The 14593-nt window shown below is 48.9% G+C and overlaps 1 protein-coding gene across 4 annotated transcripts in view; it reads right to left on the bottom strand.

The window, feature by feature from the left end:
* The window catches only part of NCAPD2 (non-SMC condensin I complex subunit D2), a 37922-nt gene continuing 23329 nt past the window's right edge, over positions 1 to 14593 (bottom strand). For 3 of the 4 annotated variants that reach the window (XM_023232350.3, XM_023232351.2, XM_023232352.2), the window contains 19 exons: positions 10993 to 11117; positions 9747 to 9986; positions 8793 to 8967; positions 8451 to 8535; positions 6066 to 6199; positions 5580 to 5712; positions 5409 to 5493; positions 5161 to 5328; positions 4719 to 4891; positions 3900 to 4011; positions 3697 to 3820; positions 3460 to 3615; positions 2936 to 3113; positions 2754 to 2848; positions 2214 to 2294; positions 1851 to 2034; positions 1062 to 1188; positions 806 to 961; positions 1 to 624 (listed from right to left, as the gene is read on the bottom strand). In XM_023232350.3, the coding sequence (XP_023088118.1) occupies positions 539 to 624; positions 806 to 961; positions 1062 to 1188; positions 1851 to 2034; positions 2214 to 2294; positions 2754 to 2848; positions 2936 to 3113; positions 3460 to 3615; positions 3697 to 3820; positions 3900 to 4011; positions 4719 to 4891; positions 5161 to 5328; positions 5409 to 5493; positions 5580 to 5712; positions 6066 to 6199; positions 8451 to 8535; positions 8793 to 8967; positions 9747 to 9986; positions 10993 to 11117 (2617 nt within the window). In that variant the 3' untranslated portion in view covers positions 1 to 538. Of the gene's footprint in view, positions 625 to 805; positions 962 to 1061; positions 1189 to 1850; positions 2035 to 2157; positions 2295 to 2753; positions 2849 to 2935; positions 3114 to 3459; positions 3616 to 3696; positions 3821 to 3899; positions 4012 to 4718; positions 4892 to 5160; positions 5329 to 5408; positions 5494 to 5579; positions 5713 to 6065; positions 6200 to 8450; positions 8536 to 8792; positions 8968 to 9746; positions 9987 to 10992; positions 11118 to 14593 lie in introns of all 4 variants that reach the window. The other variant, XR_002735668.3, reaches the window with a different exon arrangement.

The following is a 14593-nucleotide window of genomic DNA, read 5'->3' as shown; positions in this document are numbered from 1 at the left end:
TCTAAAAGTATATAAAAATATTTATTCATTAGAAAACAAGGAGATTGGCAAACATATTCCAAAGTGAAAGCGGCTCAATGCAGTTCAATTAGGCTAATTTAAGAGAAAGGCCTTACATTTTAAAGATCATGTGTATTTTTTTTTTTTTTTTTAACAGAGTTTCACTCTTGTTGCCCAGGCTGGAGTGCAGTAGGGTGATCTCGGTTCACCGCAACCTCTGCCTCCCGGGTTCAAGCGATTCTCCTGCCTCACCCTCCCGGGTAGCTGGGATTACAGGTGCCCGCTATCACGCCTGGCTAATTTCTTATTTTTAGTAGAGACAGGGTTTCTCCACGTTGGTCAGGCTCGAACTCCCGACCTCAAGTGATTCACCTGCCTCAGTGTCCCAAAGTGCTGGGATTACAGGTGTGAGTCACTGCACCCGGCCAGTTTTTTTTGTTTTTTTTGTTTCTAAAAGACAAATATTTTACAAGGGAAACAATTCGAATTCCAGGTGACCCTACAGGACCCCTGCACAGGGAAGACGGGAGCGCGCTTCCTAGGGTCTGCGCCTGCGGGCCGATGCTCTGAGAATGGGGGTTGTTTTCTTGGGTGTCTCGTCTTCTGTCATCTCTGCTGAAAGATCTATGCAAAGAATTAGAGGAATAAGAAAAAGCTGAGTCACAAAGATGGTGAAAAATAGATACCAGAATCCAGGCTGTATGGGACAGAGCATCTACACTCAGCACAGCGGGTCCCGTGGAAACCAGCCCTCCGCACCCTGGCTGCGTGCCTTCTGGGCCGGGGACAGGCGGGAGCATCATACCTTCCTCACTGGACTCATCGCTTGAGAAGACAACTTTGGGTTTCTTTTTGGAAGCTCGCTGCTGGGTGTTTGGATGCCGACGGGTAGTACGGCGGGGCTCTGGTGTGACAAAGTCATTGTCTGAGGCTGTAGAAGCCAGAGGTTGGTGCCTAGAAACTAGAAAAGGCAGGAAAATGTGATTTAAAAAAGAAGAGACAAATCACTGCAGGAGGGGAAGGCCCAGTCTGGTCTCGCCAGTACAGCCTGCCTTACGCACCAGTGGATGGTTTCTTGGCTGATGGGGCTCTCTGGCTACCTGCTTGGCCAATCTCAAGCTCGTCGATTCCATCCAAACCTCTGGTATGACAGGCCCGAAGCTTCTGCTCAAATTCATCTATTACAGCCTGGAGGGAGAAAAGGCGATTAAGAGCAGGCCTGAAAACAGTTACTTCTGATTAAAAAGAAACAAGGCCATGGAAGACATGGAGGTGATACATTCTGGAAAAGACAAAGCGACCGCAACAGTAAAAAGATCAGGGGTTGTGGGGAGAGAGGGATAAATAGGTGGAGTGCAGGGGATTTGTAGGGCAGTGAAACTCTTCTGTATGATACTGCAATGGTGGGTACGTGTCATTACGTACAGTGAACCCCAATGTAAACCGTGATTTTGGGAGATGAGGTGTCAATGTAGGTTCAGCGTAACAAATGTACCTCCCTGGCGCAGGATGTTGACGGTGGGGAAGGCTGTGATGTGTAGGAGCAAGGGGTAGATGGGGACTCCCTGTACTTTCTGCTCAGTTTTGCTTTGAACCTAAAACTGCTCTGAAAAAGAAAAACTAAAACAAGAATTGGATGAGACACTGCTTTGGTTGTGTTTTTGGAGTAATAAAAAAAGAACTGGAGACAGAAAGATCTGGTCTTGGGTCACTCTGGCAATTTGGTTGCAACCAAGCTGGGGATAAGTAGGACGGGAACGCGACTGCAAGAGCTGGAGGCTGCCCAGGGTCGGCAGATGTCTCAGCCAGCCCGGATCCCGACAGGCACGGCAGTGTCCCGCACTGCTCACCTTGCTCTCAGGCTTGGCCCAACGTCGCAGCTTGCCCACAACTGACAGAAAAGCACTGAAGATGGACTCATCTGACAGTTTGTCTCCAAAACAGTCAAAATTGTCGAGCATCTTGCGGAGGCCTCGCTCTGTGAGGGGCAGCTGTGACACACAGTAGGCCAGGTCTCGCTGCTGCCGCTCAGTTCTGCAGACAGGAAGGGCTTTGTGAGGAACCGCGAGATCCAGCCAGTAAAGGCTCAACCTTCCCCATCCGCCTTCCCAGTCCCAGGGATGCCTGGTGCTGGCAGGGAAGGGGTGGGGAATGGACCTTTCTCCCCTGCAGGGCCCTGCTCAGTACAAAGAACCCTCAGGGAGGGCAGATACCGGGCTGTGCGGAACCGCTGACACAGCTTTTCCACCAGGCTCTCTGTCTGCTTGTCCTTGGTGATGTAGGAGAGGAGCTGTCTGCAGGAAGGGGAGATGAGGATGTGCGATGGCCCAGGGCCAGCTCTGCCATCCACCAGGACCAACCCTGGACCCTCCCCCAGCCCCATCTTCCCTGATGTTCTCTGCCAGGGCCTCTGCCTCACCCCTCCCCTTCAGCAGAGTCCCATTCAGCAGAGAAGGACCCCCCACCTCAGGAATTTTCACTGTGAATGGACATTAACAGGAACAGCTGCTCGGCAGTGAGTGCTACTGTGTGCCTGCCACCATCTTAGGAACTTTATCTTATTTAATATTTTCAAGAACTAAGGGTTAAGTATCATCAGCCTCAGAGGAAGAGGAAATAGGCACAAAGAGGCTAAGTTATTGCTGAAGGCTGTACAGCTAAAAAGTAGCCGAGGTGGAATTGAAAGACAGGTGTGCCTGATTCCTAAGCCTGTGCTATGTGGAAAATGTGCCCCAGGGCCCGGGGAACAATACTTCATGATGGTGTGGAAAGGCTCTTCCTCCACCCCCAGCTCGGGGTCTGACAGGCGGCTGATGATATCTGGAAGGAGATTATAGATTGCGTTGCCCTGTAAGACAGAGAGAGCGTGTTAAGGAGATGAGGTGACCGACATATTCGCTCTGCAGCAAGCCCTCAGTGCCTCGCTGCCTCTCACCTTGTGGGAGAGCTCGTTGAAGAAGTTCTTGGCCAGGGCAGCAATCTGAGGCTCGGGGTCGATGAGTAGCACTGCCATCTCGCTCACCTGCCCCTTCACCTTCACCATGTCCTTGAGGATCAGGTGGGTCATCACCAGCCCCGCTGTTTTCCGCACTTGGTGAGCAGGGTCCCGGAGGCTAGGAATGGAATTGCGGGTCATGGGGACCGAGACCTCCGGACTACACCCTAACCCTGGTAGAAAAGGCCCTCAGCCGGAATGGACCATCCCATGCTCCGCCACTCCAGAAGCAGAAAGCTGTCTAGAGTTGAAAGCTGGAGTGGGGGAAAGAGGTGAAGCTTCTAACCAGAAGTGTCAGTCCCACTGGGGTGACTCTTAGCCAGGGGCCTGTACAGGTCAAGTATCAAGCAGATGTTCGCAGTGAGGCCAAAGCCTAGGGGAAGAGCCCTGGTGATTCTCACACTGACTCTGAACAGACTCCGGAGCTCTTGGGAGCTGCCACCACGTTGTGAGGGGTCTCTTACCGAGCATACAGATGAGGAGTCCAGGGGTCCACCAGATTGGGAAAGCGGATGGCCAGATCCCCAGTGGCAACCATGAGGTTAGACCGGACAATGGGAAGTGGAGACTTTTCCAGCATGGTGAACAGAAGACGAAGCTGGGAGTCACAGAAAGTGGCACTAGGAACAAGAAGAGGATCATCAGGGAAGCCACTTCATCCCCATCTTCCTTGAGAAGGTGGTACCAACCCCACGGCCTACCTGATCATGCAGAACTTGCCAAGGGCAAGTGAAGCAGCTGCAGAGAGGTCTGGGTTGCTATAGAGGCCTGGGTTGTTGCAGACTTTAAGCAAGAGTGGAACAAAGGCAGCCAGTGTCTGTTTGCCTGTTGGAAGAGTAACTGCAGGTTTGGGACAGGTTATCTCAATTGGGAAGAAACTGCTGAGTGCAGCAAGTTTTCTCACCATCCAACAGTTCCATCTCGCAGATGCCGCGGATGAGTTCTGCTTCTGTGTCATCTGCTGTTGCCCCAGCCAGCCCCAGCTCCTCCTCCATGGTGGTCTCAGAGCTGGTATTCTAAAGGGAAGGAAGGCGGGGATCATGGATACGCAGACATCATTTCTGATTCCAGCCCATACTTTATTTGGCATGAACAATGTGAGGAAGGGCAAATTCTACAAAACCATTTAGAGAATTGTCAAATGTGTCTGTAGAGAGAAAGGATTCCTGAATTAAACAGGGAAACAGTGAGGTCCCCATTTGTTTTTAAGTTGCCAAAGCGTGTTTCTACACCTCTTCCTCATGGAACACATCGTTTCCTATGTATGGTAAACAGACGGATCATGCCAGACAATGGTTCAAAGTCACAGAGGTCAGACTTTTCTCCAGTGCTGCAAGGCTCTGTGTCTTATTTGTCTGCAAGACATCACTGCCTCTAGTGGAGAGAACACAAGGCCCCTCCCAGGCCAGGCCAGCAATGAAGGCTGATGGAAAGGGCGGGCGGGTCTGTGTGTGTTCTAACAAACCCTGCCTCAGACAAAAAGCCTCTATCTTATGCTGAGGTGTCTAACTCCACACTCTGCATTGACCTGAATCTTTCCTTCCTGGGTGATCACTGACAGTTTCATCATTGTTCACACGAACGTTTCCTAGGGTAGTAGCCACAGAGACGCAAATTCTTCGCTTCGTGTAACAGCAGAGGAGCAGATTGCCGGAAGGGGATCAGCCCAGCTCTGAGATGAGGTAATGAGATAATCTGGGAAGGGCTGAGGACATTCACACACCTTCTCCTTGGGATCTTTGGTCTTGTGCTCCTGCTCTTCCCGGAGAACTCGGCGCCGACAGAGCTCTCCACTCACTGCCTGCTCCAAGTGGACCAGCTGCTGCAGAGCCACATCCCCAGCCAGGGACAGCAGGTTCATCAACAGGAAAGTGGGGAGCATTGCGGGGGACTCCTCTAGAGGAGAGGGAGAGGGAAGGCGGGCAAAGAGACATTTTTAAGTCCCATCAAACCTGAATCTGATTTTTACTGATCTTCCCTTTGCTCACGTGCTATTCAAACTAGTGAAGTCAGAGTTGGGGGTGGGAACTGGCCCAACTTCAACTTGGACAAAACAAGACGGTGTACACTGAGGGTCGTCGCAGACAGTGGTGGTGGCAGTGGCTCCTGGCCCTGCAGGGAAACAGAAGCTGGCTGCCGCAGTGGCTCAACCCCTGCCCACTTACTCGGGTCCTGCTGACTGGTTCTCTTCTCTTCTAGCTTCTCCAGGGCCTGTTTCGCACAGCCCTGCAATATCTGGGCACAGATCACTTCGGGGCCCTCTGCCAGTTGGTAAATGAGGGTCACCGCCACCTCTTTGAATGGGATCCACAGTGGGTCTGGGTGGACAAAGCCTGCAGGGGAGAAAGAAGGGAGAAGCTGTTCACTGCAACAAAGGGCCCAAATCTGCCCAAGGCCTTTCCCGAGAGCTCACCTTTTGTGACCGTCTCCCGCAGTCGCTCAAACAATCTGTGTTCCTGAGGCAGCCGGAAGGGGGGGTGACGTTTGCCCAGAGAAGGCTGTGGAGAACAAGACAACATGGGTGTGTGTGCAGGGTGGACACAAGGATCTCCACTCTCCTTAGTTTAGAACCACCCCCACATACCTTCCTCCTGTCAGAGATGTTGGCAATGGCATGGCACACCTGCTGGGCCAGCCTGTAGTCCTGTGGAAGCTTCTCATCCAGCCCTATGCTCACCAGTGTGTCTAAATTGCTTCCCACAATTTCTGGCTTTCCTCTAGGGGAAGGAAGTCACAGAGTGAAAGGCAGTCATGGACTGGACTCAACGGGGGAGAAAGGACCAACAGGGATAGGTCCCAGCAGCCCACGCGGTGTCTAGAGCCTTGGAACACTATAGCGAGGCTCTGGCGCAAGGCCAGCCCCTTGGGTCCCGTTGCTTTACTGAATCCCACTACTTCTACTAGGCAAGAGGGCTGCTACTCTCACTATTCTCTTTTCCATTTAGGTGGCATTACAACTCACAGCAGAGCTCAGCTGGGCCTCACTGTGACAATGTCACTGAAGGAAAACGAGCCTTCTCAGAACCTTCCTTTGCTCTCCCACCCCTTTGCCTGAGGATTTGAGCCTCACCGTGCCATCATGCCAAGAAGCATGACAGAGGAACAGCGCTCCAGGGGACAGCAGGCGACCTTCTCGGTGGCCCGCTCCCACAGCAGCTGGGTCACTGCTGGTTTCAACTCATCGTTCCGCACAAACTCACAGAGCTAAGGAGAAAAGAAAAAGGGCTCAAGCCAAAAATGAACAATTCCTTGATCTTTGGTCTGCTTTTCTGAAGATGACATTGAGAACCTGAAGTAGAAAAAAGTAGTATTTAGGAATGGAAAAAGAAAGAGGAGGCTCAAAATGTAAGGCAGGGGTTTGAGAGGCACTTCTCTTTCCATTCTCTGCTTTTCTACTCCCATGTCTCCAAAACTATTTTATTCAAGTGACATATCGAAACTGACCTTTTGAGTTCCATGTGGGTCCACAGTTCTAAGTCTAGAGATTTCGAACAGGTTTTCTTGCCGTTATCACAAACTAAACATGTCTAACGTGGACGCCATCATCCTTCCTTGCCTTTTCATTTTGCCAGTGGTATCAACACTCTATCAGTTACATATGCTTAAAATTTCAGTCACCTAATTTTTTTACAAATCAGTCACTATTTTTCCTTTAAAAATTTGTCTTCAGTTAAGCCCATTCTGTCGTGATTTCTCCAATCCCCAAGTCCAGCCCCTCGTTACTGCCCACTGCAGCAGCCTCCACCGGCCTTCCTATCCCATAGGTTGGTCTCAGCCTCTGCCTCCCCACACCACTTCTGCTGCACCCCAGTTTGCAGCTGCTCTCCCCTGCCTCTTGTAGGGCTGTTGCCAGTAACTGGCCTATGACATCGTGGCCAATCACCACCACCAGGCTCTTTTCTTTTCCCCAGTGAGGAGAAAAATGTGGCTGGCAGGAGCACTCTTCCCAGCGGGAGCTGGAGGTCAGTGCCACCTCCACTCTCTGTGCCCACAGTGCAAACGCTACAAAGCAGAATGGTCTCACTCAAATGCTGGGTGCCTGGCTAACACAGTTAAAGTCCTAGACTCCTGAAGTCATTAAGGGACTTTCACAGTTTAGTTCCAACCTACATTCACAACTTTCTTACCTTTTCCAAATAATTTTTATTTTTTGAGACTGTCTCCCTCTGTCGCCCAGGCTGGAGTGCAGTGGTGTGATCTCGGCTCACTGCTACCTCCCCCTCCTGGATTCAAGTGACTCTACTGCCTCAGCCTCCCGAGTAGCTGGGACTACAGGTGCCCACCACCACACCCGGCTAATTTTGTTGTATTTTTAGTAGAGACGGGGTTTCGCCATGTTGGTCAGCCTGGTCTCGAACTCCTGATCTCAGACCTCAGGTAATCTGCCACCTTGGCCTCCCAAAGTACTGGGATTACAGGCATGAGCCACCGCGCCCGGCCTTTACCAGATAATTTGAACCAGAACACAATCTTCTTTGTTCTACAATGTGAACTGTGCTTTTTCTTGGGTTCTGTTTGAAATGCCCTCCCTCCTTGCTGATTCTCTAAATCCTACTCATCTTTCGAGACCCAGCTTAAGTCCTACTACCTTCAGGAAGCTTCCTTGACCATCTTACCCCAAACCGCTCTCTTTCCTACTCTGTACCCCTCAGTAGAACACAGAAGTTAAGAGTATGTTTTCTAGAGCTCTTACTGCCCGAGTTTGAATCTCAAACTTTGCCACTAACTAACTGTAACCAGCCAAGTTCAGTAACTTCTCTGTGCCTCAGATTTCCTATTGTAAAATGCAGGTAATACTACCTCACAGGGCTGTCGTTGAGGATTAAACAAGTTACTGTGAGTAACATGTGAGTGCCTGTCATATATGAAATACCATATAAGTGATGTTGTTATGTTATTGCTGTGACAACCATTACCTATACGACTTATTCTGGCACTTTATTATCTACCTACTGCATTGTTCTAAAAATGTTCTGTGGTTTTTGACTACTAACTAGACTGTTGGTTCCTTTAAAGTTGGCAACATGAAAGCAAATAGTCTTATACTTCTTTCTGGGGCTAAGTAAATTGCTAAATACATAGTAATAACTCAATAATACTTGTTGCCAGGCGTGCTGGCTCACACCTGTAATCCCAGCACTTTGGGAGGTTGAGGCGGGTGGATCATGAGGTCAAGGGTTCAAGACCAGTCCGGCCAACATGGTGAAATCCCGTCTTTACTAAAGACACAAAAAATTAGCTGGGCATGGTGGCACATGCCTGTAATCTCAGCTACTCAGGAGGCTGAGGCAGGAGAATCGCTTGAACCTGGGAGGCAGAGGTTGCAGTGAGCCGAGATCACGCCACTGCACTCCAGCCTGGGTAACAGGGCGAGACTCCATCTCAAAACAAAAAAACAAAAAACCCCCAAAATACTTGTTGAATGAATAAAGAAAGAGAAAGCAGGAAGCCTTACAATTTCCTCAAGACACTGAATGGTCCCAACCGAGGCATCCACTAGCAGCAGAGAGAGATTCTGAATCAAAGTCTGGGCCTTGGCTCTGTGGGAACAGCAGAGATCAGCGGTCGTTATAAGATTGGGGAGCTGAACTTGGCCAACAGTGATTAGGGCTATCCCACCAGTGTTAAATAACTGCTCTCCCTGGAAACCGAGCCCCACCCTAAGCCCCATTATGATGGACTGCCTATGGATCTGGAACTCCCTGGGAGACATACACTTCTTCCTTTAGGAGACAAGGAAAGTCCTGTGAGAAGCTGACCTTGGAAAAGTCAGCAAAGGCAAAAGTACCCCATATACCTGGCAGAGTCCCCTTTGGGGTTGAGGTAGAGTTGGCGGAAGGCATTAAGCACAGCTTCCCGGACACCAGGCTCCTTAGACCAGATGAGAGGCAGCATACGGCGCACCCCAAACAGGGCCTGGGGTACCCCAAATTGGAAGACCATCACAAAGAATTCAATCACCTCCTGCACCACTGAGAGAACATGTACAAATGTCACCCATCTACTTCGCAAAACCCCCTCAATACCTAAAGACAGAACCTTTCTGAATGTAGCAAGATGCAAATGGAGGCCTTCCTCATTTTCCCTGAGAATGTCGACTCCTCTTGTAATGCCTTATCATGAACCACTATATGCATTAAAATGTATAAGCTAGAGGAAGCAAATAGAAATAAAGAACCCCTGCCTTTTTTTTTTCTTTTTTTAAGACACAGGTTCTTATTCTGTTGCTCTGGCTAGAGTGCAGTGGCATGACCACAGCTCACTATAGCCTCAAACTCCTGGGCTCAAGCAGTCCTCCTGCCCAGGCTTCCGAGTACCTGGAACTACAAGTGTGTGCCATCAAGCCCAGCTAATTTTTGTTTCTTTGTAGAAATGGGGTCTTGCTATGTTGCCCAGGCTGCTCTCGAACGCCTGGCCTCAACCTATCCTCCTGCTTTGGCCTTCCAATGTGTTGGGATTACAGGCATAAGCCATCGCGCCCAACCGAGAACCCCTGCCTTTTAAAGGAGGAGATAGATGTATCAATAAAATATAGACAAGAACTCCAAGATCCATGGCCGAGTGCAGTGGCTCACACCTGTAATACCAGCACTTTGGGAGGCTGATGCAGAAGAACTGCCTGAGCCCAGGAGTTGGAGACCAGCCTGGGCAACAAAGGAAGGTCCCATATCTATTATTAATAAAAATTTAAAAAATTTTAAAATCCAAAAGAACCCCAAGGCTGTCCTTACAGAAAGGGACTCTGGCTTACCTGTAGTTGTGTTTTCATACATCATCTTGCTGGTAATGCCAATGGCCGCTGTAATCTTCCGGGAGAAGCTGTAGGCATCCTGCAGATACTGCACCAGCATCTCCTGCTTCACCAGTTCATCACTTCCCCTGGACTCCTCAGGCTCCAACACACTGGGCTTATTTTTACAGACAGTCTGTCCTGTGACCATGTTTCCTACAGACTCCTGGGGATTCTTTTCTTGTGTGGAAGCTGCTGGGCCTAAGGAGTTAGAGAAGTACAGGATGGTTTCTTTCGTTCAAGGGGATACAGGGAACTCCAATAGCTGTCAACATTCCTGGATATTTACTTATTTATTATTTTATTATTATTATTTTGGAGACAGAGTCTCACTCTGTCGCCCAGGCTGGAGTGCAGCGACACGATCTCGGCTCACTGCAAGCTCCGCCTCCCAGGTTCATGCCATTCTCCTGCCTCAGCCTCCCGAGTAGCTGGGACTGCAGGCGCCCGCCACCACGCCCGGCTAATCTTTTTTGTCTTTTTAGTAGAGACGGGGTTTCACCGTGTTAGCCAGGATGGTCTCGATCTCCTGACCTCGTGATCTGCCCGCCTCGGCCTCCCAAAGTGCTGGGATTACAGGCGTGAGCCACTGCGCCTGGCCTACTTATTTATTTTCCTTCTTTTTTTTCTTTTGAGATGGGGTCTCACTCTGTTGCCCAGGCTGTGCAGTGGCATGGTCACCGCTCACTGCAGCCTCAACTTCCCTGGGCTCAGGTGATTCTCTCACTTCAGCCTCCTGAGCAGCTGGGACTACAGGTGTATGCCATCACATCTGGCTAATTTTTTTTGTTATCTCTTACAGAGATGGAGGTTTTGTCATATTGCTCAGGCTGATTTTGAACTCCTGGGCTCAAGCAATCCTCCTGCCTTGGCCTCCCAAAGTGCTAGGATTACAGGCATAAGCCATCACATCTGGCCCTGGATATCTCTTTTCACAATGTGAAGATATGAAATTAGAACTTACTCTAAAATATCCTAATTTCTCAAAAACTATACCTAAAGTCCTGTATGGTCTGGATGGTCACCCTGTGACTATCAATCTTAGGCCCGTGGGCTGCTTCCATTCCAGAGCAAAGGCAATGCCAATTCATCTCTGGGCTCTTCAGCACCAGGTTCTGTTAACCAGGCCAATGATGGCATAAAGTAAATGCTCAGTAAATACTAGTTGACATGTGTTATTTATTGACTGAAGAAGGAAAATGATTACCTTTGAAGATAAGTCCTAAGATATTCAAGAGCCTGGTCTCCTCTGACTCCTCTGGGTCTATATGACTGAAGGGTTCGGACTCCTGGAAGTGGCCTGTGGCTTCTCGAGTGAGACTGATGGCCTGCCTAAAAGAACACGAACACCAGCCTGTTAGCACCCAGAAGAATGTCACTGCAGCCTTTCGTAAGAGAGCTTACCTCATGATTCCATCAAGTCCCTGGACCTACTGCCCAGAGAAAAGGAGCACTTAACATGCTTAAAAAAGTTGTGACAGGCCGGGCGCGGTGGCTCAAGCCTGTAATCCCAGCACTTTGGGAGGCCGAGACGGGCGGATCACGAGGTCAGGAGATCGAGACCATCCTGGCTAACACGGTGAAACCCCGTCTCTACTAAAAATACAAAAACTAGCCGGGCGAGGTGGCGGGCGCCTGTAGTCCCAGCTACTCCGGAGGCTGAGGCAGGAGAATGGCGTAAACCCGGGAGGCGGAGCTTGCAGTGAGCTGAGATCCGGCCACTGCACTCCAGTCCAGGCGACAGAGCGAGACTCCGCCTCAAAAAAAAAAAAAAAAAAAAAAAAAAAAAGTTGTGACAGCACCTGCTAAGGGGTAGGGCTCAAAACACTTTTCCTATTTTTTGCCCCGACTGCTCATCTGCAAACATTTTTCTTATTTCTGAAGCTACAAGGCATTACTACGGTCTTCAAAAAAACTCCAATAAGGCTTTGTAACGTTTTAAAATCATAAACCTACTCCAAACACCTGTTTAAAACTTTTCCTAAGTTTAGAAACAATAAACTTTCAATAATTAGTTAATTCGGGCACACGCAGACAGTAAGATTCTACGGAGTCATAAAAAATAACGGGGACATGTGAGCCCAGGAGTTCGAGATCAGTCTGGGCAGCACAGGAAGACCCATCTATACAACAAGTGAAAAAAGTTAGCCGGGTGTGATGCTGTGTGCTTGTGGGCTCAGCTCCTCGAGGGAGCTGAGGTGGGAGGATCACTGGAGCCTGGGAGATCAAAGCTGCAGTGAGTTGTGATCATACCACTGTACTCCAGCATGGGCAACAGAGTGAGACACTCTCTCTCTCAAAAAAAGATGAGAGTGGGAAACTATGTATAAATGTGTATATATATATATATTTTTTTTTAGAGACAGAGTATTGTTCTGTCACCTAGGCTGAAGTGTAGTGGCACGATCTTGGCTCACTATAACCTCTGCTTCCTAGGTTCAAGTGATTCTCATGCCTCAGCTCCCCAAATAGCTAGGATTACAGGTATGTGCCATCAGACCTGGCCAATTTTTGTAATTTTAGTAGAGATGGGGTTTCGCCATGTTGGCCAGGCTGGCCTCAAACTCCTGGCCTCAAGAGATCCACCAGCCGTGGGCTCCCAAAGTGCTGGGATTACAAGTGTGAGCCACTGCACCCGGCCATCTATAAATTTCTTTTTTTTTTTCTTTGAGACGGAGTCTTGCTCTGTCACCCAGGGTGGAGTGTAATGGAGCAATCTCGGCTCACTGCAACCTCTGCCTCCTGGGTTCAAGCAATTCTCCTGCCTCAGCCTCCCAAGTAGCTGGGATTACAGGCATGAGCCACTGCGCCCAGCCATAAATATTTTTAAAAACCACTGAGACACATAGTTAAGTGAAAAAAACAAGATGGTAGATCAGTGGGTACAGAATTCTATCAGTCATGTAAAAGGGGGAAAAAAGAATACATGTTTGACTGCTTATCTACATGTCATCTTCTTGCCATGTTGCCCAGGCTGGCAAAAGCCAGGCTTGGTGGTGTGTACCTGTAATCCCAGCTACTTGAGAGGCTGAGGCAGGAGAATCGCTTATTTTTTAAAATACATTTCCGCTTTTAACAAAACTTAAAAATCATTTAAGTCAGGCACGGTGGCTCACGCTTGTAATCCCAGCACTTTGAAAGGCCGCGGTGGGTATACCCCTTGAGTCCAGGAGTTCGAGACCAGCCTGGGAAACATGGCAAAACCCCATCTCTACCGAAAAAAAACAAATACAAAAAACTTAGCCAGGCATTGTGGCGCACACCTATAGTCCTAGCTACCTGGGAGGCTGAGGCGGGAGGAGCACATGAGCCTGGGAGGTGGAGGCTGCAATGAGCTCTGATTGTGCCACTGCTCTCCAACCTAGGTGACAGAGTGAAACCTTGTCTCGAAAAAAAAAAAAAAAAAAAAAAACAAAAAGTTTTGTTCTAAGCCAAGTGTGGTGGCATGTCCCAGTTAGTACTTGGGAGGCTAATGTAGGAGGATCACATCAACCCAGAAGTTCAAGTTCAGCCTGGGCAACACAGTGAGGCCCTGACTCCATTAAAAAAAAAGAAAAGAAAAAAGAAAAAGCAAGTTTTGTACCAATGTATGTTTATTTATTTATTTTATTTTATTTTATTATTATTATTTTTTGAGATGGAGTCTTGCCCTGTGACCCAGGCTGGAGTGCAATGCATTGATCTCGGCTCACTGCAACCTCCGCCTCCTGAGTTCAGACGATTTTCCTGCCTCAGCCTCCTGAGTAGCTGGGATTACAGGCGCCCACCACCACGCCCAACTAATTATTGTATTTTTAGTAGAGATGGGGTTTCACCATGTTGGGCAGGATGGTCTCGATCTCCTGACCTTGTGATCCGCCCGCCTTGGCCTCCCAAAGTGCTGGGATTACAGGCACGAGCCACCGCGCCTGGACTGTTTAAATTTGTAACTGGAAGCAATACAACTCTGGATTTGTAATCTGAATACTTGGGGCCAGCTCTGCTATTTACTTAGCTGTTTGTGACGGTCAAGTTATCTAACTTGATCTCTGTTTCTCCTTATCTGCAAAATGGGAAAGACAATCTGATAATATCAGCTACCTCCAAAATTGTGTAAAGAAACCATAAAACGTTATACAAACTTAAGGCAGACAATATAAAAAGCAGAGAGGAAAAGCTGCTGGTTGTGAGGCAAAAAACCTAGTTATTAAGAACTTAAGCTCCAGCATTTACTGCTGAGGATTTCTGAAGGAGGGGCAAAATCTTTAACATGAGAAGAAACCTTCTTCAGGCTGGGCCGGGGGGGCTCATGCCTGTAATCCTGACACTTTAGGAGGCCGAGGCAGGCGGATTACTTGGGCCCAGAAGTTCGAGACCAGCCTGCACAACTTGGCAAAACCCCATCTCTACCGAAAATATAAAGATTAGCCGGGCACGGTGGTTCATGCCTGTAATCCCAGCACTTTGGGAGGCCGAGGCAGGCAGATCACCTGAGGTGGGGAGTTCGAGACCAGCCTGACCAACATAGAGAAACCCTGTCTCTACTAAAAATACAAAATGAGCCAGGTGTGGTGGCGCATGCCTGTAATCCCAGCTACTTGGGAGGCTGAGGCAGGAGAATCGCTTTAACTCAGGGGGGTGGAGGTTGCGGTGAGCTGAGATCGCGCCATTACACTCCAGCCTGGGCAACAAGAGTGAAACTCGGTCTAAAAAAAAAAAAAAAAAATTAAAAAAAAAAAAAAGTGTGTGTGTGTGTGTGTGTGTGTATATATATATATATATAAAAATTAGCCAGGCTACTCAGGAGGCTAAGTGGGAGATTGCTTGAG

This window comes from Piliocolobus tephrosceles, chromosome 10 (assembly GCF_002776525.5).
Source record: "Piliocolobus tephrosceles isolate RC106 chromosome 10, ASM277652v3, whole genome shotgun sequence".
NCBI lineage: Eukaryota > Metazoa > Chordata > Mammalia > Primates > Cercopithecidae > Piliocolobus > Piliocolobus tephrosceles.
The sequence above is the reverse complement of the archived record's forward strand: the minus strand, read 5'-3'. Positions and strand labels throughout refer to the sequence as shown.